Here is a 25,958-nt window from a genome sequence, read left to right as displayed (position 1 = left end):
CTGCAATGTTTCTGACGTGAGCAGTGGGCATGGGACAAGGATGCCCCTTCATTTGCAAGGAGCCACGATAAAAAGGAAACAAATGGGTTGGGGTTGGGTGCATACATTGGCTAGTTACCTCCCTTATAAGGGGGAAGAATACTTATATAGATAGACCTGATTGTAATATACAAGATAGGAACCGAGCTCATGAGTTCCCATTTGTGAGTCTCCTAATCAAGCTTTGCTTTAGATTCATTTATGTACTCCTGGACTTTCTTAATTCTTTCCCCATAAATGAATACATCTATCTGAAAAATATTTGCCCTCAAAATGCCTTGCAATCAATTTGCTTCTTTCTCTTCTCTTCTCTCTTCCAGTGTGGTACGTCCCAGTTTATCTAGTCTTTGTACATTATCACCTAAAATAGGGATATTTTAATTGCCCCCATTATATATATATATATATATATATATATATCCTATGTTGAGCAAGGAAAGGAGGGGTCAGGGGATGGGGGAAGTGGTTGTGTGTGAATGATATTTTGATGCAGCTCGAAAGGATACCTCCCCGTCCTCTTTATTTTCTGCATGAGGGGATGGAGATGGGGGGGTTGTCGATGAATTGAACTGACCTTGCTGTGTCTTGCTGCATTGCTGCTGACCCAGGCAGTGGGTGGGAGACAGGGATGATAGGGAAGCCAGGGTGGTGGATGGCAGTGGATGCGTGCCTTTGGCTTGGCTACCTCCCTTATAAGACGGAAGAAGCCCTTTGTGTGTGTGCGTGCGTGTGTGTATCTTTGATGAAGGTGGAAAAAGAAGTCACGGGTCTAGTTCCGAGTTTCTGAGTTTATTCCTGACCGGTTTCGCTCCATGCTTCATTCCTCTGAAGAAGCATAGAGCAAAACCGGTCAGGAATAAACTCAGAAACTCGGAACTAGACCTGTGACTTCTTTTTCCACCTTCATCAACTTGTCACAATGTCCCAGTATATATCTTTATCTTTCCTTTTTGTGTAGAGACCCCATCACTATTTTGTATTCCAGTCTGGGCCACACAAGATTTTCAGTGAGCTTTTTTCATATCTTCATTAGTATAGTGAAATGCTACTCTTTCAGTTCATAAACTGCATGTGTGTCTCCAATTGTTATGTTAATGCATTTTTTGGTCCCTTCCCTTGTTTTATTTGTTTTATTTCTCTTTTTCACTATCCAACTTTAGTTTTTCTCCCAGCTTGTATATTTTTATTCACTTTTCAAACCTCCCCCATTTACGTATCCAATTGTAGTATCCAGAAAGGACTTGAATAACTAAACCAATATATGAAATGTAAGATAGTGCATGACAGTAGCACAGGACTGTCTAGAAGGATAGAAACAGTGGTAAACTGCAATCCATAACAGTAACACCAAACAGAAAGGAGTCATGTCTTATATTTCCCATGAACTAAACCTTGATTTAAAATCATGTAGTTCCAGCTTGCACTACATCACTTTATTCTTCAATCATTTCCAATGTAAATTCATGTTTAATTCTGGATTGGGTGATGGCACTTTCTAGGTTATTCCAAATGGTTATGCATATGTGTGGAACACTATTTCTTCATATCCTTTAGTCAGTTTGATCCAGCATCCATATGAAACCCATCCATCTTAAATCAAGAAATCCCCTGTCAATTTCCTGGGTGTCCTAGTTTCTTCAACTGAGGTTCCACATACTCTGTTTCAAAATCAAGGTTCTGGGGGCTATGTAAAATAAATGTTCAAAGGAATAGGCCCAGATCAACATTGCATATAAATTTGTTAGGAAGATAGTTGAAGAAATTCGAGTAACTTCATGGGTGGGTGGGCTTTCTATACAGAGGTCATATGCCCATGTTCTCTAGTTAATAGGAATCTCTTCTTTTCCAGTAGTTTACCCTTTACATTGAACATATAAATACTCTGATATCTTTAACAGACTATGTAATTCCAAATGCACCTGGCCCCTCCTGTCTTCATCTTGACCCTTTTGTAGTCAAAAGTCAACATGGACTTCCAAACAATTTAGTACATAATACTAACAGCAGACTGTCCTGAATTATGATTGGGTAACTGGATTCCTTGGCACGGACCAGGGACAGGTATTTGCAAGTGATGCTCCAGAGGTAGATGTCTGAATAAATTATCTCCCTGTCAACACCATCTCCGTCTAGATGCCTCTGTCAGTTTCATATTTCCTCCATTTTCCTCAGTGATGACAAACAGCAACAGCTCCCCTCTGCCTACCACTTTCAGCTGTTGATATAGAAACTTCCCACACTAATACAACAGAGAGCAGTCTGATGTTTCTTCCTAGGAAGATCTAGGGAAGGGCCTAGGTACTGTTGCCAGCTTCTGCGGGGATGTGGGTTTCCAGTTAATGAAATACGAGGAAAACATTATTATTATAATTATTTCTCTCTACACTATAACTTGTCCGGAAACAAAATGTAGTTGGAATGAAATACCACCAGAAGTAATGGAGGCCAGAGCCATAGAATTTTAAGAGATGAATGAAGAGAGAAAAAAAATTACACATGAAAAATGAGAAAGGAAGGTGGTGACATATAATCCCAGGAAATAAATAAAGACTCAAAGAAAAACGAAAGGGAAAACAAATATATGCAGCAACACTCAAAGGCCTGTAATGAACAAAAATTGCATCAATCAAAAGTATATTAAACAATGGTATCTAATGGTGTTCATTGAGGGAAATGTCTGTGAAGAAGGGAGATACTAGAAACAAGTTTGTAAAGTGGAAGTAATGCATATGACTTGGAGACCCTAGAAAAGTGTTAATTCTTCCTCGGAAATCTTTACCTCAAAGGAGCAAAGGTAGTGCAGTTAAGATCCCTTCCTTATGTTGTGATGCTCAGCCCTGTTGATTAACTGTAGGACCACCGTTTATGGGGACAATGACGCCATCAATAACCTCGCCACAGAGTCTTCAATCCGGCTTGGCAAAGTTGGAGGGTGCAAAGTAGATGTGGATTGTTAGGAATATTTGAATGGCTGCGGTTGCGCATGTTGTTAAAGCAGAGGAATCAGCTCGACAATACATAATAGGTTATAATAAAGAAAATATTCTGGACTACTGCACCTTTAATACCTGCCATTGCAGAGATAGACTACCCATGGTTTTACGGCTGAACAGCCCTTTTCAGGATCCAGCCACCTCACCCCCTCCTGAAAAAGAGGCTAGAAAATGTGCCCAGAACATATCTTACTTCTTTTTAAACTGAGCAAAGTTAACGAAATTGCAACCACGAACAAAGAAGGAAAAGGAAAAATGATTGAAAAACAGTAGCCCTCCCAGATGCCTTTAATCATTCCTGCTTGCCATGCTACTCCGCCCAGTAACCCTTCCCCATCCAGACACTTTGAACTTTTGATCCCACGAGACATTAGCTAACCCCCTCTCCCCCAACAAATTAAATTTTAACTGAATACGTCGTTGCAATAGAATGACCAATAAACCTTAATTAACTATTTCTTTTATATCAATGATAGACCACGCAATTCCAAACGTACCCGGCCACTTCAATCGTTGCCTCAATCCTCTATCTATGGTCGAAGTCGTCATCGTGAACCACAACCACGCAGTATACAGAACCACGACTACAGCCACGCAGCGCACGCAATCACAAGCACGTAGTGCACGCAGTCACAAACACATATCCACGCGCATGCTGACTACTATACCCGTTGCACTGAGAAATGGCCGTTAGGGCGGAGCACTGGGAGTTCCCCCTGTGGTGCCACATATAATTATTTCATAATTTTATTTTATTTTATAATTCTATTTTATAATTTTATAATGTTGCCACATATGATTATATATTTTTTTGTCACACACCATCGAGGTAAAAATCAAAGCGATGTTTTCTATACAAAGGTTTCGTTTCTTCGAGTCTAGACATGGCATATGGGCAAGAGAGAGCGACGTTGCCGCTACATCTAATCTCTGGCCCCGCCCCCCTCACACTGCATTCAGAAAACATTGCATCCACACGCACGTTCTCGCCATGGATGCCCATCTGTGGCAACACCGGGAAATCTCCTAGCCCCGCCTTAGCGGTCATTTCTCCTTGCGCTGACTATAGGGACGACAAGACAGTGAACGAAAGGGGTCTACAAGGACTTCGAGAGCGGCTACGTGTGATGTACGAGCAGTACGAAGATGAAGCCTATGAGGAGGCAGTCGATTCAGATCGACTTTAAAAACACTGAAGGGATGACCACAGGTATTTTACGCCACGAGGTTCACACCTCGAATATTAACATCCCTAAATTTACAGGTGATGAAAACACCTTGGGAGATAATAGGTGTCTCAGTTTGATCGACACTTTAATTGTCACTAAAAACATCAACGGAGGTAACAGGGGAAACACGTATATCTTTATTGTTGATGTACGTGTGCACATCTTGAATCTAGAAATATTATTCGGGGGGGGGGGAGCTATATTGACTCCCCGAATCAATGTAAATTCGAATACCCGTTTTGCATCTGAAGTAAAATAAGTCTTGAAAAGTACATGTATGCAAAAGAAAATTTGGTCAGAATTGCACACATTCCATATCTCCATGGATTTAACAAGTTTAATTTACCAAGACACATTCCAAATATCTTTCATATAAGATAGGATTTATTTTGTTAAATCACTGCTTTACGTTCTGTCAAATTCTCATGCTTTCTCATACAAAATTCATTTTCTATGATAGAACTTCAGAATTAACGGAAGGTTTAAAGGTTGTTCTTTAGATTTATCTTAACAGACACTTTTCATAATATGAATAGATAAAATAAATAATGAATGTAATAGTGTTTAGGGAAACTGTTCATGTCGGTTAGCAACGTTTTTATTATGATAATACTAATAATGAAAAAACGTGTACGAAATAATTCACGGCTAGGCAACTCCAGTTGAGCGATGGAAATCCACTGGAGTTCATCTTTGTTCGAGACTTAGTTTACTTTCACTAGTAAGCCAATGCGGATCGGAGGCACAGTTGCAAAGCCAAGGATAACATTTGTATCCGTATTGAGTTTATATGGTATGCAAAGTTAGGAAAAATAGTTGCTAGCATACTATATATTCAGAATGTAGAGCGAGTCAATGAAAGAAACAAAACAACAACATAATTTACTGCTCATATTTGTTCATATGAAGGCTGTCAAAGTGTAAACATTGGATTCAAAGGATTTTAGGTAAGTTATGGAAGACAACTTTTGAAATGTTCCCATCTAATCTAGTTCTCATTGAATATCATAATTCAAATAGTAAACAGAGATCACATTCCGTTTTCTACGAAACACCTACTTTCGTTGGAATCACCATATACACCTGTCGTGTCACCTATAGGAAAACTATATGGGAGAAACGCCTTTTGTGTCATTTTGTATCGTATGTTTTTGTATGCAGTTCGGGTGTGGGTTAAAGTTGTATCCTGTTTCTGTATCTTTGGGATCCTTTATGTTGCTGTGCGTGTGGGCGTAAGATCATGCCAGTCTGCCACTGAAGAGATTTGTTGGTGCGTCAGGTGTGCTCGTGATGTCACGGTTGGTGGCTACTACTTCCAAATCATCATACCGGGAAGCTTCTTCCGGTGAAGATAGGACGTACAGGCAAGCACCGTTTGACTTGTATGCGTTTTGTTTGCATTACCTTGTGGTCGCGTAAAGTTAGAAAATGGATAAATAAATTAGCAGGTGGAGGCAAGGAGTCGGATCGATAGGTGCTGGTGGAGACCTTTCTGCAAGAATAGAAATCTTTCATAACGAGTCCCTTCCCCAGATTTATATATGTTTGTCTCCAGAAACTGAATCAATTATGATTATTAAGGCAAACATGATGCATTTCCTGACAAATTGTATTACTAAAATTAATAAATGAATACATGGATAATAATGTGTTTTCCTTTTTTTTCTAAAGTTTGATGACTGGAGAACATTACGAATCTGAAAAAAATGTATTTGCCCATTGTTATCCTACAACCAACTCCAAGCTTCTCTCACGATTAAGATATTACCTAGAATATTGGCTGTATAGCACTATGCGTTGGGAAAATCTATATTAGAAATGGGGTACTAGAAAAGAAAGAATCTAGAAAGACTATTGAAAAAATTGTTCACGAATTCGATGAATTCTAATCTAATTGTTGTTCACCAATATGATGTTAGGAGCAAAGGAGTTGCGAAGGAATAAACTAGAAACTGATTTATGAAAGTTGTTGATCAAGATTATATCTTTATTAGAATGTAATTAAAAAATATATCATTGTGGATTGACACGTCAGCGTATTCATATACCACATCATATATATATATATATCTTTTCTTTCTTTGGCAATTTTTTTTCATTCAAAGTGTAAACCGTAAAATTCGTTGAATTGTGGCAACTCCCTGTATTAGTTCCGCATGGTACAATTTACTAAAACGGAAATCACAAGGGAGTTCCGACTGTGACTCGCACTGAAGAGTAACGCATTTCACAGCCATTAATTCACCAATCACCGTCGCTTCTATCAGTGAGGAACCCCGACACGTGTTGTCCCAGTAGATAACGCGCGCGCGCACACACACACACACACACACACACACACACACACACACACACACACACAAGAAATACAAGAGGACACGGAAAGAAAATCAAGAAAGACAGCTATAGAAGAGATCTGAAAAAGAACAGCTTTCCTCACAGAGTAATAGACATTGGAACAAGTTAGATGAGAAAGCTGTTTGTGCAAAAACAATACATGAATTTAAAAACAATTTAGATAAAATGAGATATGAAGACGGTACTCACGAGCATAGCTCCCCTTCCCGTAAAATACAACTAGGTAAACACACACACACACACACACACACACACACACACACACACACACACACACACACACACACACACACACATAGCATTACCCATAGATCGGACCTACGAGCTCTGAGCTCTCTTCAGGGAGGGAAATAGCTGTCGATCACGAGTCCAACACGTGATCCAAAGACCAAGTGAATAGTGAACACACACACACGACTCGGTGGCGCGGTTGGTAGAGTGCGACTGCCGGTGGTGGTGCCGGTGGTACCTGGTTCGAATCCTGCCCAGGGCTGAAATTATTTCAGTATCGCTACGTTTCGAGTCGTTACTCCGACTCTCGTGGGCGGGGAGTTGGGTGTGTGTGTGCGTGTAAGGTCATAGCATTACCCATAGATCGGTCATACGAGCTCTGAGCTCTCTTCCGGGAGGGAAATAGCTGTCGATCACGAGTCCAACACGTGATCCAAAAGACCAAGGTGAAAGACCAAGGTGAATACACACACACACACAGAGTCAGTACCGACCATAATATCAGACCATATGTGGCAGATGTATGGTTAATAACACGTTTAGGGGATTTGTGAGTATACCTTTAACGTACATATGTTGCACAGGGTTGAGTTAAAGCTGCACACGTGTGTTTGAGCTATTTGAGAGAGGAGGTTGTCCCTCGATGTGGAAGCATTTTTCGGAGAAGGTACAAGCACTCAGCCTCCTTCTAAAATGAGGTACAGTGAAATTGCTCTGTAAGCTTGTTGGGTCGTTTACCAGATTTTCTTTCCTTGTGTAAAGTCACGTGACGCTCTTGTCTGAGGCAAGAAAGTGAGGACGAAGAATGTTGAGAGAGATTGGGTGGGTATTCAAGTGGATAGTAGGATGTAGCGAGAGGAGTGTTGTTGCCAGGACAGGAAAGGATCTTGTCGCCAAAGGTGAGGAAACCATAGTTGAGACAAGAACGCCATGTTCTTCATTACATACATGCGTACATATACATACATATGTGGGGTCTTTTCCATTTTACGGCATATAGAATTTTTAGGTTAGGTTTCAGATTAATATTCATTTTTTTTACCTCTATTAAGTTGTTGAAATCAACTGCATGCCGTAAAATGAAAAATATCCCATGCATGCATCAAAATACCTCTTTCCCCATGTAAGAGAGGTGGTCAGTCAAATTATGTATCCACTCTTTACCCATCCCCTGTGCTTAAACGTATCATTATTACATTAGAATGTGTTTCGTCGGTGGGGAGTGAATTGTGGGTGAGCATAGAGTTTGATAGTCTTCAGAAGGTTTATTGCGTGTTTATCCAAGTTTCATTGCTACATACTTTGTTCAGCGAACAAGTCATTGAGAGGAGGGGTTTGAAGTGGTCGATGCCGCGTACCGAGAGGCCTTGTCGGCGCGTTCATAGCTTGGAATGCCGATCGGAAATGGTACCCTGTAAAAAAGATATCTAACGGGACTAAAATCGTTCGAGTCTGGACATGTAGAATTCTGTAATACCATGCACAAATTTCACAAGTCACACGTGAATCACAGATATGCAGAGTCCACTAGGAAGAGGAAAAACACACGGAGTCCGAGCGCTTTCGTGATATATTCACATCTAGGAGTACAGAAAAGTGATGTGAATATATCACGAAAGCGCTCGGACTCGTGTGTTTTTCCTCTTCCTAGTGGACTCTGCATATCTGTAATACCATGCATGTACCTGTCAGGCTACGTGTCATGTACACGTACTGTACATGAGAGGATTTTTTTTCTTGTACAGAGTTGATGATGTGCCGAACATTAAGGATGTTTTGTAGATGATTTGTTTAATCTTTCCTTAATTAAGGTTCTGCCATGGATGCCTCAGTCCTGCTCGACGAGCCCTCTAAGAAATGTTGGGAATCATTTTCCATGTTTTTGAATATATTATTAACGTCAGATAATTTTCATATTGTAGAAACTTCTAGACATAGGAAGTTTTAGTCTTGGCCAACGCTTTGTGATTTTATTCGCAGCAGACCTATACATATCCCCCCCCCCCCCAATATCGAAACAATGGGAGATAAAACCCAGGAAGTAATTTGTGATTTATTGGTCGTCAATGACGGTCTGGGGTCGCCATTATCGTTGGTTTGACGTCATTGGTGACATTTTTCTGCGGTCGTCAATGACAATGGTCTGACGTCATTAATGACGATGGTCTGACGCAGTTAATAGCTGGTCTGACGTCATTAATAACGATGGTCTGACGTCACTAATGACAATGGTCTGGTGTCATTAATAACGATGGTCTGACGTCATTAATGACGATGGTATGACGTCATTAATGACAAGGATCTGACGTCATTAATGACGATGATCTGACGTCATTAATGATGATCTGACGTCATTAATGATGATCCGACGTCATTAATGATGATCTGACGTCATCAGTGACGGTACTACTGAGGGCTAATAGTTGGATCCGAAAGGGCTGGCCACTGCTAGCAGATGACGGATACTAATGAGGTCGGAGCCAAACCGCATTTGGCAATATCTAGTGCAGCTGCATGATATATGAGCGTTTCGTCACGCCAACACGAATTCGGGAACGAGAAAAACACGGTAATGGTAATAATAATTATATTGATAGTAATGATAATTATTTATAATGACAGTGATAATACTTGTTAATGCATAGAATTAAGTAGATTAATGAATAGATGAAATAAGAAAAAATAGGAAGGTAAATTTTATCTGTCGTAAATCGAACGCAGGGCCGATGTAAACAGAAGCAGCGGCGGTGGTAACGGGAGTTTGCAAAGGAGTGTAATGAAGCACATCTGGGCGTATATTTCTGTCCTTCATCTACGGCAGATGTTGGTTTTACCTCAGCCTAATAAAATCGTCTGGAAAATACCCATTTTTTCTCTCGAGATCTCGTTCTTTGGTTCATAACTCGCAGGCTCACAGTACCGGCTAGGTTTTGTTTTCTCTCTCTGATTAGAGCTTTATTTTCCTCGTTTGTCGTCTGAAAAATGGGTTTATTTACAGTGTAAACCTTATACCGTTGTAATATGTAATGTACATGCTACTGAAAAAGACCAGAATTTACCCGTTGGAATTCTTCAAACACGATTGATCGAAAAAAAATTGTGAACAAACTTGTCTGATAAACAATCTAAGACTTAAATACTTATATTAGATATCCTTAGATACGTATGTAATTTTATTATGTTAATTAAATTGTTTTCGCTGCATTTTAAATAAAAAATATTTGCTATTAATTCATAGGTTGTGCCCAAGAGTGACGTCAAACTCTCCTTGACGTCATAGCAATGTCGCCGAGCTCGCATTGTCTACTCATTAGCAACATTTACAAGGGAAAACTCGACAATCGGTTTCCATATTCATAAACACCTTTAGTGATTAAGATAACTTATAGGGTTACAATTTTATTCACAAATACTAAAACTAGGAAAGGTACCCGTAAAAACGTAAGTCTTAAATGAATTTGTACCAACCCTACACGAAGACCAGAGCCCTTCTCATCTCCACCCTTCCTTTACAACCTGCTTTAGCTATTGGATTGCGAAATAATTAAACGGATTTTAAAATTTGTATTTAATGTCACTATTGCAGAAAGGATAAGGAAAAAAATATTTCATAATCTGTCGATTCTAACGCAAAATTCGTATATTATGGTAAAATATTCAAGGCTCCTTTGACCTTTTTATTACAATTAATTTGTCAGCCTTGTGTGCGGCATATTCAGAGTAGAATTGCCGCCCCCCCTTAAATGTGCCTCCCCAGGGCATATGCCCCCCCACCTCATGTGAGGGCCCTGGCGAGAACAATGACACCTGCAAGACGGACGTCAGAGAGGTTCAACTCCCTGTCGCCTGTCTTGAAAGCTTGTTAGCATCCTTACTTCCTTTTGGAGGTACTTCACATGAAAAAAAATCCTTGTCTGGTTTTCTTGATTTGCTCTTGATAGCCCAATAATTTAACAAAATCTGTATAAATGTATTAAACATTGTTATATATTGACAATGACAATCGTAAATTTGTTGCTAATTCGTTGGTAAGATGTAAATTCACAACTTATGTTAATTGTATTCCAGAAACTTTCGTAATTCAACTGTGACTTTTTACAGGATGGGATTGTGTAGGCGGAGGTGGCGAGTGCTGGGCTTCGCCCTTGGCGTCCTATTTTTCATCCTCATCATCCACATCCATGTTCCAAAGGCTCAAAAAGATGTTACTGACGACGATATCATGATTCCCCTTAAGTAAGTAGGCTAAATATATGGAAAAAAGTCTATATAACGGGATAGTAATTAAATTACTAGATAATATATCGACATGCTCTATTTATAGACCCATTACAGTGTTTACCAACAGTGGTGACATCATCGAAATGCGCGCGCATTAACGACTCAAGAAACATTGCTTGCAAGTGTATTTCCTTTGTGAGAGACCATATTTTCGAAAGCTCATCCGATGCACAGTTTGCTTGCTGTCTTTCCATTATGAATGTGTACACATCCACCGTGCCAGTATAAACTGGAAATGTGCAAAATACAGTAATAAATTCACTCAAAGAAGTTTATTTGCTTTATCACTAAACTGTTCGGTAATTGTGTACATGAATATAATTCTGTTTTAAACTATAGCACAATCTACCTATCCATAAGTATGCTTGAATGCCTTTGTGTATTTTAAAAAATTAATCATGCCATATATCTGCAGTTAATGACTTAGTTATAAAAGTAACAATTAAGTATCGCAACATGTTAGATTTAAATAAGATGATCAATTACTAGACTGGTACTTTATTTCACAATAATACTAGTAGTCTAAGACACATGATTTTAACATGTAAAGGTAATAATGTAAAAAAGAATGAACAGTTCAAATCAGTGAACTCGAAGTTTGTCATTTCTTTTGTCAACAACACTGGCGCATAGATTTGTTATTTTCCGCATACAATAGCAATGTCATCCAAAAGATCGGCTTGTATTACTGGAACTATGGACTGTAGAATTTTATCATTTTTCCATCTGCCTATGACCCTCTCCACATGGATTCTTACATGCGATATTTGCCGAGGAGTGTCTACTTCATGAGCAAACATTTGTAAAGCGTGGAATTCGCAGTGTAGCTCCATAGGCAGCCAATTCATCCCTAACCAAAAAACCCCTGTTGGCCAAAATTTCATTCCCCCGTTCTAATTTTTCTAATAAAAACCTGACTTCACAGTTATTACTTTATCTGAAACTCTGCCTCTCCATCCCTGGAATAAGAATAAAATGGCACCAACAGGGGTAATGCCTACCAGATTTTTAATTGTTATTGTTCTTACAGTGAGGCCATTTTTGAGCCCTTGCAGTTAGATTTGTGGGGCTCCCTATGAACATTTCTGTAGTACACCACCATCTGCGAAATGTTTTCCTAAGCACAAATGGCATATTCTTCTGTACTGCCTCCTTACTAGATCATCTAATCAGTGGCTTGAACACACCGGATAGTATAGGTCAAGTTGGCAGTATTCTGGACACAGAAAACTATACTATGGAACCTATAAGCGATATTTTTATTGCTTATACCCAATCTCAGTTTTATCAACAGTACAAACAAGTGATCTTCGTAACACAGACTTGTTGACTAGATGTGTGTTGCGTTTGAAAATATTCAATGTTGGGCAAGCCTGTGAAAAACTTCAATTTGTCTGTTTTTGAAAGATAGTAACCGAACTTTTCATATCCAGCTTCTTCTTGAGCTCTACATTTTCATCCTTGAGTGAGTAATAATCTTGTTGGAGATGTCCATAACCTTTATGAAGGCGGTCATATTGCGGTTTCAATTCCTCAAATTCTGTCAACAATGTTTTGAACTTGAGATGGGCGCGTGCGCGCAACTGATACGTCACATGAAATCGGTCTCAGGAAACACTTTCGAGAAATTTCTGTGATTTTGGTTGCACTAGTTCTTAATATTTAAACTGACATCATAAGTCAACATATCTATTACACATGTGCAACAGTGAATTTTTCAACTATACATAGATTATACTGATGGAGAGTAGGGATTTAATTATTTGCTTCTTTTAAATCGAAATAGATTGAATTAAACAGAGGATGTTTCAGGTTTATTTATTTTCCATCACACTTAGCTCTTTTATGGAAATTGAGGTTTAATAAATTTCAGGGAAAGTTTGAGAACTTACCGGTCACAATTTTCTGCCGGGTTGGGTTCTCAAACGTTGGTAAGTTTGAATTAAGTAGATCTTGAAGGCCTTCTGAAACTGAAGACGTAAGGTCCCTTGCCAAGAAGGTTTTAAAAGAGGTCCGTCTGGAACCAGAGCTCTGGGTAGTCCGATCTCTGACCCGACGATAGTGGGCCGTATTCGGCGGGACTCTTACGAGTTCGAAAAGAGCTAAAAAAGCTACGGAATAACATTCACTTTAAGTAATTTCTCAAAGTTTCCCGATTTATCAAACCAAAATTATTGCATAGATTTAACAAATAAAGAGGAGGGGAGTTTAATCGTATCTTATTTAAAGTTACGATAGGCGTGGTTCGAAGTTTCAGGAAAGGCTCCTGAATCGAAGAAAATAACACTTTGAGGGAAAGTTTCCCGAACTAAGGTAAACACTAAGATTCCCAATAACAATTACCACACTTTGTTTATGATGTACTATTGAAGATAATGTCTACCAAATTGAAATGGATGAAATATGATGTAGTACCATTTAGCTGTTGTTTACAGTGTTATAGTGGTGATATACCAGTGTTGTAATTTAGGTTGGAAAAACTGCTAATGGTAATGGTCGGAGATATGTTAGTATCTGTTGTTGGGTAATGTTTAGAGTCGAAGTGTTGTAGTAAATTTTGTTTTAATGCTTGTTGTGTCATCTATCAAGGTCAAGGCACAAAAACCAGGAGGAGTATATTGACAAACGAGGTATTCATGTCGTGGTAGGACACTACCTTGGCGATGAGGTGCCTGGAAAGACAACACCCAACCTTACACATGGTGAGTTGGTGAACTTTTTCATTGAGTAATTAATGCTCTTTTCAAGGTCACTTGACAGGTGCCATAAAACATTCTTTATCTTTATATTCAATGATTACAAGGTAAAAAGTCAGAGAGACACATGGTCCGACAGATTGTGCACAAAATTATTTTAACCATTTTGGGAAATGGTGAAAACACTGGAGGTGTAACAGAAAAGTTGAAATGGAGTAATGAAAATGCTGAAGTGGTACCGATCCATAGAGGAGAAAGTAAGGAGAAACTCGTGAATTGCAGACCAGTGTCCCAGACTAGCAATCAAGTAATTTGCTGTCCCATGTCTCTTTTGTAGGAAACCCATGGCCTCAGGGTAACTGGTAACAAACACCAGTTCACCCACAAGTCATTCAAGTATGTTGTCTGGGTAGGATGAGAATGGGACAGTCTAAGATGAGGTGTTCTGTGTCTTCTGTGTAGTAATTGCATCTGGGGCAATTTGAGTCTGGCCAGGCCTATTCTGTGTTAGTACTGTTTCACTGCTGGGTGATTACAATTGTTAATATTGATAATGCTTGTCTTTGGAGGTGTTTCTGAGAAGAGTTGATGTTACTAAGGGCCATATTTGAGTGATTGAAATCTTTAGAAGCAAGGAAATATGTCACGTGCATTCTTCAGATTATGTGAGCCAACTCGTGATCAGAATGCAAACACTGTCACTCGAGCAATTTTCCCTCTCCATTATCCTTTCCCATGCATACATCATCACACTAGTTCCCTCACCCGAGATCTATTACCTTCATATTCTTGTACAGTTCTCCTTTACCCATACATTTACCCTCATTTTGTTTTTCTTCTTTTCAGAGCTGCTCAATTCTAATGGGTATTCACCACAGCCACATGCTGGTGAGATGGGTAACCCAGTCCAGATACCAGCTTGGGAAGCAGCTCGTATGCAGCAGCTTTACCACATTAACAAGTTCAACCTTCTTGCTTCTGACCGCATTTCAGTCAATAGATCACTTCCAGATGTCAGGAAGAAACAGTGAGTAAATAGCAACAGAATGAAGCAGGGAGGGAGAGTGAGGGTGTTTGGCTATGATCTGGTTCTATATACATGTTTCAGGAATGGGTATTCTCATGAAATGTATACAAGATCGGGAGCTTGTACAAGTAGATGCTTAACTGGAAATGCAGCTGCCACATTAGTCCAATGTTCAGAGGCTGTCTGGACAGGTAGGATTCACCACTAGTCAATGACTTCAATATATGTATGTATATATATATATATATATATATATATATATATATATATATATATATATATATACTGTATATATATATATATATATATATATATATATGTATGTATATATATATATATGTAATTGGGGCCCTGAGCTCTGCTCTTGTTTTTATTTTATACATACATATACTTGAGGGCCCAAGTCAAAGCAGACACTCACCTTACACCCATCCCATTATTTAAAAAGAATAGTTTTATATATATATATATATATATGTATATATATATATATATATATGTATATATATATAACACATACATATATATATACATACATATACCAAAGGCTTTTTCCCCCTTACTCAGGGGGTAGCCAAAAAGAAAAAGGCATAGAAACCACTCCCACCCATTCCATTCCCTACTTATTCCACTCCCCTCCCTCTTATCTTGGCACCTCCTGGATGACGGGTCATCCCTGCATCCTGTCCACTGCCCTGGGTCATAAGCAGTGTCGCAAGACACTGGGAGTATATATATATATATATATATAGTAAAAAAAACCCACTGGGAAATCAGAGACTTAGTCTGAATGTTTTCGTCTATTTAAGACTACAAATTACTGCAAGTACACACACACACACACACACACACAGAATCATGAAAGGCATAGCAACTATTTATAGAGAGGATCTAATAAAATGGGATGATAGAAATACAAGAGGACACGGAAAGAAAATCAAGAAAGACAGTTATAGAAGAGATCTGAAAAAGAACAGCTTTTCCCACAGAGAAATAGACATTTGGAACAAGTTAGATGAGAAAGTGGTGTGTGCAAAAACAATACATGAATTTAAAAACAGTTTAGATAAAATGAGATATGAAGACGGGACACCACGAGCATAGCTCCCCTTCTCGTAAAAAAACAACTAAGTAAATACAACTAGGTAAATACACACACACATGCATGCACACACACACACACACATATATATATATATATATATATAAACATGTATACATATATGTACATATTTACATATATATACATCTACATTATATATATATATATATATATATATATATATATATTATGCGCCTCACCAGTCAGATCATTATTAGTTTACTTCTATTTCAGGTGCCAGGGTAAGGATTACCAAGTTGACAGATTGCCTTCCACATCCATCATCATTGTCTTCCACAATGAAGCATGGTCCACTCTCCTTCGCACGGTTCACTCCGTTATCAATAGGTCCCCAAGGAGGCTTCTGAAGGAAATTATCATGGTCGATGATGCTTCAGAAAGGGACTTCCTAAAGGTAGAAAGGTTTTGGGAGGTTTCTGACAGTGTCTTAGAATATTGAAAGCCAAAAATTCTCATGAACTCATAGACATTCTTCTGATGTTGATAGATAACATGAAGATTTGTAGATTCCAGTGTTCTGTTGTATTAAAAGTTTCTGTAACATTAACAGAAACCACTTGAGGACTATGTTGCAAAACTCTCTGTGCCTGTTCGGGTCATCCGATCAGATGTCCGGACAGGACTCATTCGAGCACGCCTCCTCGGAGCACAGGTGGCCCAAGGTGACACCCTCACTTTTCTAGATGCCCACTGTGAAGCCACAACAGGTAGGTACTCAACAACTACTGGTACTTGTTATAACAATATGGTACTTAGGAATAAAGTGTTATGCACAAACATTACAAAACAGTATTCAGAATCATCCCCCAGCCAGGCAGATAGACTGGATAAAGTTAAAGATAAAAATGTATCTCCTCCTCATTAGAAGATAGAAGAAAGATGGGATGACTAAGTTGAAGCACACATCAAAGTATCATTTATACACAGCCTTTCTCCACTCACCCCTATCTCCTTCCTTGTCTTTTCCTTGCCTAACAGATATTCACCTCTTGCTCAAAGCCCCTTTCACCCCATCCATCCATCTCCTCCTTGGTCATGCCCTCATGTCCACTCCCCCCACCTCTACCTTCCACACTTCTTTTACTAATCTTGTTTCACTCATTCTTTCCATGTGTCCAAACCATTCAAATACTCTTTCATCAGCCCTATCTGCCATATCCTTTTCCACCCCCACTTTCCTCCTCACCTAGTTTCTCACTCTGTCCAACCTTGTAACCCCAGCCGTACTTATCAGGCATTTCATCTCAAACACATGTAAACTTCTCTCTGCCTCTCTTAAATTCCAAGTCTCTGCCCTATACAGTGTCATGGGCACAATCACCCCTTCATATAATCTCCTTTTTGCATCCATTCTCAGATGCGTCTTTCTCATGACACTTTTTAATCCCCAAAGGCCTTTACTTGCTTCTCCCAATCTACAAATTACCTATACCCCCATGCCTCCCTTTCCTGCCACCTGCAACCCCAAATACCTAAATCTATCCAGTTCCTCCAGCCTCTCTCCTTACTTACTCCCAACTTGCTGCTATCCTCTCCCCTTGTACATCTCATCACCTTACTTGTACCCTCATTTACTTTCAATTTTCTTCTATTGTCTACCTTCCCAGGTTGGTTGGAGCCTCTGTTGAGTGGCATTGCCGAGGATCGAACTAGAGTTGTTTGTCCTATTATTGACATTATCAATGATGACAACTTCCAGTATGTTCGGTCCTTTGAACTCCACTGGGGTGCCTTCAACTGGAACCTCCACTTCCGTTGGTATGCCCTTGGCCACAGGGAGGTGGACCAGCGCAAGAAAGATACAACTAAAGCTTACAGGTACATGATAAAGTGATAAGGGGATGGGCTCAGGAGTCGACAGTATAAAGGAAGAGAGGTGGGAGGGTACAAGAGAGGGGAAAGAAGGAACCAAGGTAAGGTTCAGAAGGTCAGCAAGGGATCCACACATCCTTGCATTTGAATATCATACTTATGCATCCCACTCATTGATATCTAGCCTATTTACCATTTCCATTTGTTTCAGAACACCAGCCATGGCAGGGGGCCTCTTCAGTATTGAGAAGGACTTCTTTTATCAAATTGGGTCATATGACCGCAACATGGATGTATGGGGAGGCGAGAACCTTGAGATGTCCTTTAGGGTGGGTGACCTTGTTCAACAAGCTGCTAAGGGAGTCTACTCTGTTGTAAAAGTTTAGAGTATCTACTAAAAAATATCCATACTGAGTTTGAGATTTTTTTACGTATAAAGTCCATGTAAATGATTGTGGACCAAGTACCAGAAGCTGAACTAAACATGTTGCATATAATGTGGTTGTAGCTAAAGATATAGTTGCAAAAAGCTGTCATTGTTGTTGCGTTCTCTTGAGTTTCTTTCACCAGAAAAGCAGAAGTCGCACATCACCACATGAGATCATCCTGTTCTGTATATATTTTTAACCCAACCAAGCACTTTTTTTTCTGCTCTTAGGTCACAGAAAAAAAAATGAAAATTATGAATTCTTTAAGCAGAAATAGATTGTAATGCACAGCACTGATTATTAATACTTGTAACAATATCAAGAATGACATCATTCATGTATGCATAACTTAGGTTTATTAATGCAGGTGTGGATGTGTGGAGGTTCCGTTGAAATTGCACCATGCAGTCATGTTGGACATGTATTCCGTAAGAGCTCCCCCTACACATTTCCTGGCAAGGGTGGTGTTGGTAGTATTCTGTACCGGAACCTAGCCAGGGTTGCCACTGTCTGGCTTGATGACTGGGCAGACTTCTACTTTAAGATGAACCCTGGTGAGTTCCAAATAGCTAAAGTAGGCAAAAATTTACATTAAAAGTAATTTCCCAATTGACAGCTGAAACCTTATTAGGGGGAATGAGCCTTTTGGTTTATGCATTAAGTATATATATACAAAAGGATACCCATATGTCACAATCTATTTCAGTGACTAATTTTTTATATGCTATATTGACATTGGAGGGATGTGGAGTGTATTCAGGGATGGAATGGGTGGGAATGATTTTATGCCTTTTTCTTTTTGGCTACCCCCCTTGTAAGGGGGAAAAAGCCTTGGTATATGTATGATGTATGTATATTGACATACATATACTTGTAGTGCATATTTGTATACCAATAGAAAGTTGATTGGATGTATATTTGACCTTAAACACGCACACATACATACATACACACACACCCAACTCCCCACCCACAAGAGTTGGAGTACTGACTTGCAGCACAGTGATACTGAAATCACTTCAGCCCTGGGCAGGATTCAAACTCAGACTTCTGGATTAGTGATTGTGAACACTACAACTGCGCCGTTGAGCCACTGTGTGTGTGTGTGTGCATATATATATATAGAGTGTGTGCATATATGTATATTTCCTTCATAGGATTTCCTTGCTGGGGGTCATCACTTGTTCTTTAGAAAAGATAAGCAGAAGAATATAAGAACCTATACTGCTCTTCACATTCTATATAACAGGATTTCCCTTAGAAAAAAAAATTATACGTATACTTGCACTATTTAGTATTGATTGAATCAAATGACCCATTTCATTGCAGAAGCTGACCGAGTTCGTGATGAAGTAAATGTACGAGAGCGACTGGTTCTCCGTAATCGCATGCAGTGTCAGGACTTCCAATGGTACCTGGACAACGTGTGGCCTGAGCACTTCCTTCCCACTAAGGACAGGTTTTTTGGCAAGGTGAGATCTGTCGGTAGGAGGGAAAGTTTCAGAAGATCTGTTGCACTGAAAGGTTCCCCTCTTTTGGTAACACATCAGTCACATTAGCCAGCTCTTGCCATGAACATATTCAGCTTTAACATATGTGGGCAGGCCTGATTCTAGTGACATTTATGCTAACTAGTGTTTTAAAATCAATCTAAGACATCCCTTCCAAATGTTCCATCCCCATCACATGAATTCATCGTGTCCAACAGAAAGGGTAACAAAATTTGATTTGTCATTTTCACTTTTTTGTATAGTATTATCCTTTTATTATGTTTTTTTTGCTAACTTTGAAATTACAAAGGATTACAAAGGCGGAGAATGCCGACAGGAGACCTTTTGATCCATATCTAGGTTGGATGCGAAAAAAAAATCATATTAATAATAAAACAATAAATAAAAACTATAATAATGTAAATAACAAATAAAATGCATAGGTATAGTTAAATAATAAACAAACAGGTAAATAGTAAATAATAATAAATTGACATATAACTAATAATAAATGAAAATCAGACAGACAAATGATAACAAAACAAAAACAAATAATATAAGATAAATTATAATTATTACAGCATCTTACTTAGGTATTTATCTAACTGATTCTTAAAGCTTCGAACTGAACTACATTGCACTACCTGTGCAGGAAGTTTATTCCATTCGTTTACTACACGGTTGGCAAAGTTGTTTCTACCTACTTCCAAATTGAATCTATTTCCGGATAGTTTGAGACCATTGTTTCTTGTCTGATTCTCATTCAATGTAAAAATTTTGTCACTTTTGATGTTGTCAATTCCCTTTAAAATCTTAAAGACCTGTATCAAGTCACCTCTGAGTCTATGCTTTTTTAGGGAAAACAGATTCATGTGTTTTAGTCGATTTTCGTATGATTTATTTTTGATATTTGGAATCAGTTTTGTGGCTCGCCGTTGTACTTTTTCCAGTCTGTCAATGTCTTTAATGAGATTCGGTGACCATACAGAAACAGCATATTCCAAATGTGGACGAACTAACGATTTATATAGCTTGTTAATGAGTGATGGACTTTTGAAATCAAAAGATCGCACAATCAGTCCTAGAATCTTATTTGCTTTCTCAGAGGCTGAAATACACTGCTTGGATGATTTGAGGTCGTTACTGATAATTACGCCGAGATCTTTTTCACTATCCACTTTTGTTAACGAATTACCAAATAACTTGTAATCGTACTTACTGTTATTTTTACCTATGTGCATTACCTTGCATTTACTTGTGTTAAATTTCATTAGCCACTTTTCAGACCATTGCTGTAATTTATCTAAATCTACTTGAATATCTAATTGGTTTGAGTGATCATTTGCCACTCCGCACAGTTTTGTATCATCAGCAAATTTGGAAACAGTAGATTTTAGTCCATGGTCTATATCATTTATATATACTATGAATAGAAGTGGCCCAAGAACGGAACCCTGAGGAACTCCACTTGCAATACTTTTCCATCCAGAAGTTTTTCCATTTAAAACAACTCTCTGTTACAAAGGATTACAAAGGCAAAGCATGCCGACAGGAGACCTTTTGATCCATATCTAGGTCGGATGCAAAAAAAAAAAAAAAAAAAAAAAAAAAAAAAAAAAAAAAATAATATTAATAATAAATTAAAACTATAACAATGTAAATAACAATTAAAATACATAAATAAATGCATTGGTATAGTTGAATAACAAACAAACAGGTAAATAGTAAATGATAATAAATTGACATATAACTAATAATAAATGAAAACCAGACAGACAAATTATAACAAAACAAAAACAAATAATATAACATAAATTATAATAATTACAGCATCTTACTTAGGTATTTATCTAAATGATTCTTAAAGCTTCGAACTGAACTACATTGCACTACCTGTGCAGGAAGTTTATTCCATTCATTAACTACACGGTTGGCAAAGTTGTTTCTACCTACTTCCAAATTGAATCTATTTCCGGACAGTTTGAGACCATTGTTTCTTGTCTGATTCTCATTCAATGTGAAAATTTTGTCACTTTTGATGTTGTCAATTCCCTTTAAAATCTTAAAGACCTGTATCAAGTCACCTCTGAGTCTACGCTTTTTTAGGGAAAACAGATTCATGTGCTTAAGTCGATTTTCGTATGATTTATTTTTGATATTTGGAATCAGTTTTGTGGCTCGCCGTTGTACCTTTTCCAGTCTGTCAATGTCTTTAATGAGATTCGGTGACCATACGGAAACAGCATATTCCAAATGTGGACGAACTAACGATTTATATAGCTTGTTAATGAGTGATGGACTTTTGAAATCAAAAGATCGCGCAATCAATCCCAGAATCTTATTTGCTTTCTCAGAGGCTGAAATACACTGCTTGGATGATTTGAGGTCGTTACTGATAATTACGCCGAGATCTTTTTCACTATCCACTTTTGTTAACGAATTTCCAAATAACTTGTAATCGTACTTACTGTTATTTTTACCTATGTGCATTACCTTGCATTTACTTGCAACCTAATAGGCTACCACTTATTCCATGCAAAGCTAATTTAGTAAGTAGTCTTTCGTGTGGGACGGTATCAAAAGTTTTTGCAAAGTCTAGATATATTAAATCTATATTGTTTCTTTTGTCATAATTCGAGATAACTGTGTTGTAGAATTCGAGTAAGTTAGTCACGCAAGAACGTTTCCGTCTGAAACCATGCTGGTTATCATTTATCAAATGGTTACTTTCTAAATGATGTTTGATAGCATCTCTGATAATAGTTTCCATAATTTTTCCTACGATTGAAGTCAAACTTATAGGCCTATAGTTATTTGGTTTCTTTTTGTCACCTTTTTTGAATATGTATTTATGTTTACCTGTGTATTAGTGTTTTCTTTTTCTTCTCACCAGAGTCCCTTTTATTTTAGCTCCTTATGGTATGACAACAAGAATACTTGTTTCTATACCACAAAGAGCTAAAAAATTAAAGGGAAACAAAGGGGTGGGGGTGGGTGGGGAATTATTGCATGCTTTGACTGACTACCTCTCTTGTAAGAAGGAAGATGCCTTTTGGCTTATAGATAGATATTTATTCTAATGCATACTTATCTTCACTATACATCATGGTCTCCATCCCCATGAGCAGATTCGCCATGAGCAAAAAGGTGGCTGCCTTCAGAAGCCTGGAATTATTGGAACTGCCAGTCAACCCACTGGCCCAACAGTCATCAAGGACTGTGTCATCGAAGCCTTTCAACCTCAGCTTTTTGTCTTTACAAAAAAAGGTAACCGAAGAAATTTTCTTTGTTTCTTTGAAAACTGGGAAAATTTTTACAGTTTTCATTATGTTGTCAACAATAGTTTTTACTGTTAGATGGAAGGTTAAGTGTTTATTTACCTGACTACCCTGTCACTTATCTAATTGTATTTACTTAATTGTAATACATGGGAAAAGATGTGATTTTATACTTGTTTATGGATTGAAATTGGGCTGTGTCTTCATTTAGGCAATTTCAAGAGTTAATGCATCTGTCCAGAAAACTGTATTTCTTAAGATCTTTCACACAAAAGACTCTGAACACTGTATCCTGCACTGACCCACCCAACACATACTCTAACAACAACACAATATTTCTTCTTCGAGTGACTTATGGGACAGTACAGTGGCTATTGCCGGTTACCTGGGAGGTGTGGATCTCCTGCAAGAGAGTCCTGAGATAACTGATTGACTGATATGGATACATTATTAGATGGTTTGGACTTGATCAGGCTCAATATATCACTCGCTTATCTTCAGATAATTGTCAGTTTCTAACCTAGCTGACATTGATCCATCTAAATTAGTAGTACCACTGTTGGTTTCCATGTTTCCTGTCCTGGGCCATTCATTTCATTTCTTATTTAATACCGATTCATCAATTTCTGATAGAGAAAGATCTTAGACTCATTCTGGAGACTCAGTGTCACCTGCACTTTTTCTAATGGAGGTAAGAGTATTAATAAGATTTGAAGACAGGTGGCAGGGAGATGATTCTCTCATATGTCCATCTTGCAGGATTGTCACCAACAAGTACCCACCATTAGTTCCCAGTACAATATGATTTATGTGAAATGTCCATATAGTTGGCCTGTTGTTTGGTTTTGTAGAATGTTTAGTGGTGCCTATTTAAGAATTTTGTCTTTCCAGGCTACATAATGACTGATGAAAGTGTTTGTTTAGATGCCCCTGATGCCTCATCTTCGAAGGATCCTCAGGTTAGAATCATGGCCTGTAATGAATTACCCCGACAGAAGTGGACATATGATGAACCTAGTAAACAAATTCGCCATGTCCAGTCAGGACTTTGTTTGGATTTGCCCTCCCAAACCCATCCAGACACTTTGTCATTACAATTGTGTGACTCCACACTCAGGAGTCAGAGATGGATATTTGAGGATGTGAAGTGGAGTAGGAATCAGTAATGATTTAGCACAATGAATAGTGTCATCTGTGATTGAATAGTGCAGCATATGATGAATTTGAATGGTTTCATAAAACATATACTATTTTATAATTCTATTATACTATTCTTCTGCAAGTCAAATGATGAGTAAGTGCAATAATGCTAAAGGGAAGCATGGGGCATTGAATGGAATTGAAGATAATTATACTTTGTTGATAATGTTGTTGTTGGAATACATGTTACCATAATGCATTTATATGTAATTTGTGACAGTTTCTTGTGATACATAATAAATTACTTTCCTAAATGAGACCTTGGAGCTGTGAACACTTATATACTGGAAAGAAAAATTTAGTGTAAACATATTTGAAATTTTTTAACTGGAAAGTAGATTTCTTTTATACTTACAGCACATGTAAATCTATGTGGAGCACTAAGCAGTACTAGTTGCTAGACAATAATCACATTTAGGTAACTGTTGAGCTTTAATTTTACAATAGTAATTGTCAACTTATATACCAAGGGCTTCTTCCCCCTTATAAGGGGGGTAGCCAAATCAGAGGCATGCACCCAATCCCACCCATTCCACAATTACTATGTCACTAGTAATTGTAAAACTAGAAAAAAATGGAAGTGTCTAGAAATACTGACATTTAGTATTAAGTGCAATATATGCCAAAGTTGTCTTACAAGAATAAGTTAAATTCTTATTAAAAAGTGTATCATGATCATGTTACTAAGCGTACATAAATTATGTATTAGTGCTGGATCTAAAAAGGTAGTAGTTTCCCAGTTTTGAGAGTTCTTGACAGATGTATGTATTTAGAGTCATGAGACCAAGTCTGATGTATGCCATGACTAGGATTAATAAAAGATTTTATATGAAATTCCTTACTGTGTGGCATATTTTAATTTTAGCCACCAGGCTGCGTTGTTATTTTTGATACCTTATCCATTATCAAACTTAATATATGCCTACCTCACTTGGCCCTTTCCAAACTAAGTACAACTTTTCCTTTAATTCTGACAACTTCCAAGCTATTTTGTGTATCTGGGGCATCTTCAGCTGAAGAAAAGTGCCTAACAATAGGAGCCAGAATGAAAAAAGTAGAAATTTTTTATATAGGGTCACAAGAGAGAAATGTCTGTTGAGGAAGGTAGGGAGAAGACAGAAGATGGGGTGAATGGAGAATGGCTATGTGTGGATGATAGTGTGATGCATGGAAGGGAGTTGGGGGGGGGGCAGGGTTAGGGAGCAGTTATGAGTGAATGACATTTTCATACAACCCGAAGGGATTTCTCCCCATCTTCAATGTATGAGGTGGGGGGGGGGGGGGTCACTGATTAAATGAAACCACCTTACTATGTCTTGCTGCATTGCTTCTGGCCCAGGACAATGGGCAAGATGTAGGGATGAAGTGTCAAGATGAGAAGGAGGGAGGGGTGGTGGATTTATGCCTTTTGATTTTGGCTACCTTTAAGGGAGGAAAAGCCCTTGGTAAATGTATGCATGTACATGTAGTAAGGAATAGAGGAGTGTGGTGGGGGAATGAGGTAAATTAAAGAATTAGGGAAGCAAGCAAATATCTTGGGGCATGAGAAACATTTCTGGGGAGGCTGACGGTAATGTGAAGGAAAATTTGTACCCAAGATACTTTGAATTTAATGTTGGCAGAAAGGAAGAGCCTAACTGTATTTGACAAGTATTTAATAAGAATATGATGGGGTTCTGAAAATGGATAAAGTGAGAAATGTGATGAAGTAGAGAATAGGGGGTGGAAAGAGAGCTAACAGGCAAGATTGATAATGAAAATATATATATAGGA

General features: G+C 38.2%; 1 protein-coding gene across 1 annotated transcript; it reads left to right on the top strand.

The window, feature by feature from the left end:
• Nucleotides 1-902: 902 nt before the first annotated feature.
• Nucleotides 903-25,289, top strand: LOC143028327 (polypeptide N-acetylgalactosaminyltransferase 1-like). Its single transcript, XM_076190254.1, has 12 exons — nt 903-5,208; nt 10,952-11,086; nt 13,721-13,833; nt 14,674-14,854; nt 16,191-16,371; nt 16,528-16,684; nt 17,585-17,795; nt 18,001-18,118; nt 18,585-18,771; nt 19,547-19,689; nt 22,836-22,974; nt 23,877-25,289. The coding sequence occupies exons 2-12, from the start codon at nt 10,953-10,955 to the stop codon at nt 24,149-24,151; spliced, it is 1,839 nt and encodes a 612-aa protein (XP_076046369.1). The 5' UTR covers nt 903-5,208; nt 10,952; the 3' UTR covers nt 24,152-25,289.
• The last annotated feature ends 669 nt before the right edge of the window (nt 25,290-25,958 follow it).

The sequence above is a fragment of the Oratosquilla oratoria genome, chromosome 9 (assembly GCF_046742065.1).
Source record: "Oratosquilla oratoria isolate Oo_2021 chromosome 9, ASM4674206v1, whole genome shotgun sequence".
Taxonomy (NCBI): Eukaryota; Metazoa; Arthropoda; class Malacostraca; order Stomatopoda; family Squillidae; genus Oratosquilla; species Oratosquilla oratoria.
Note: the sequence above shows the minus strand (reverse complement) of the source record. Positions and strands in the feature narration are given on the sequence as shown.

Excerpts from the sequence above, each read along its gene's own strand:
- LOC143028327 (XM_076190254.1), top strand. The coding sequence starts at position 10,953 with ATGGGATTGTGTAGGCGGAGGTGGCGAGTGCTGGGCTTCGCCCTTGGC. Across the intron at positions 17,796-18,000 it reads GATACAACTAAAGCTTACAG|AACACCAGCCATGGCAGGGG; the intron begins GTACATGATAAA and ends CATTTGTTTCAG. Across the intron at positions 18,119-18,584 it reads ACCTTGAGATGTCCTTTAGG|GTGTGGATGTGTGGAGGTTC; the intron begins GTGGGTGACCTT and ends TTATTAATGCAG.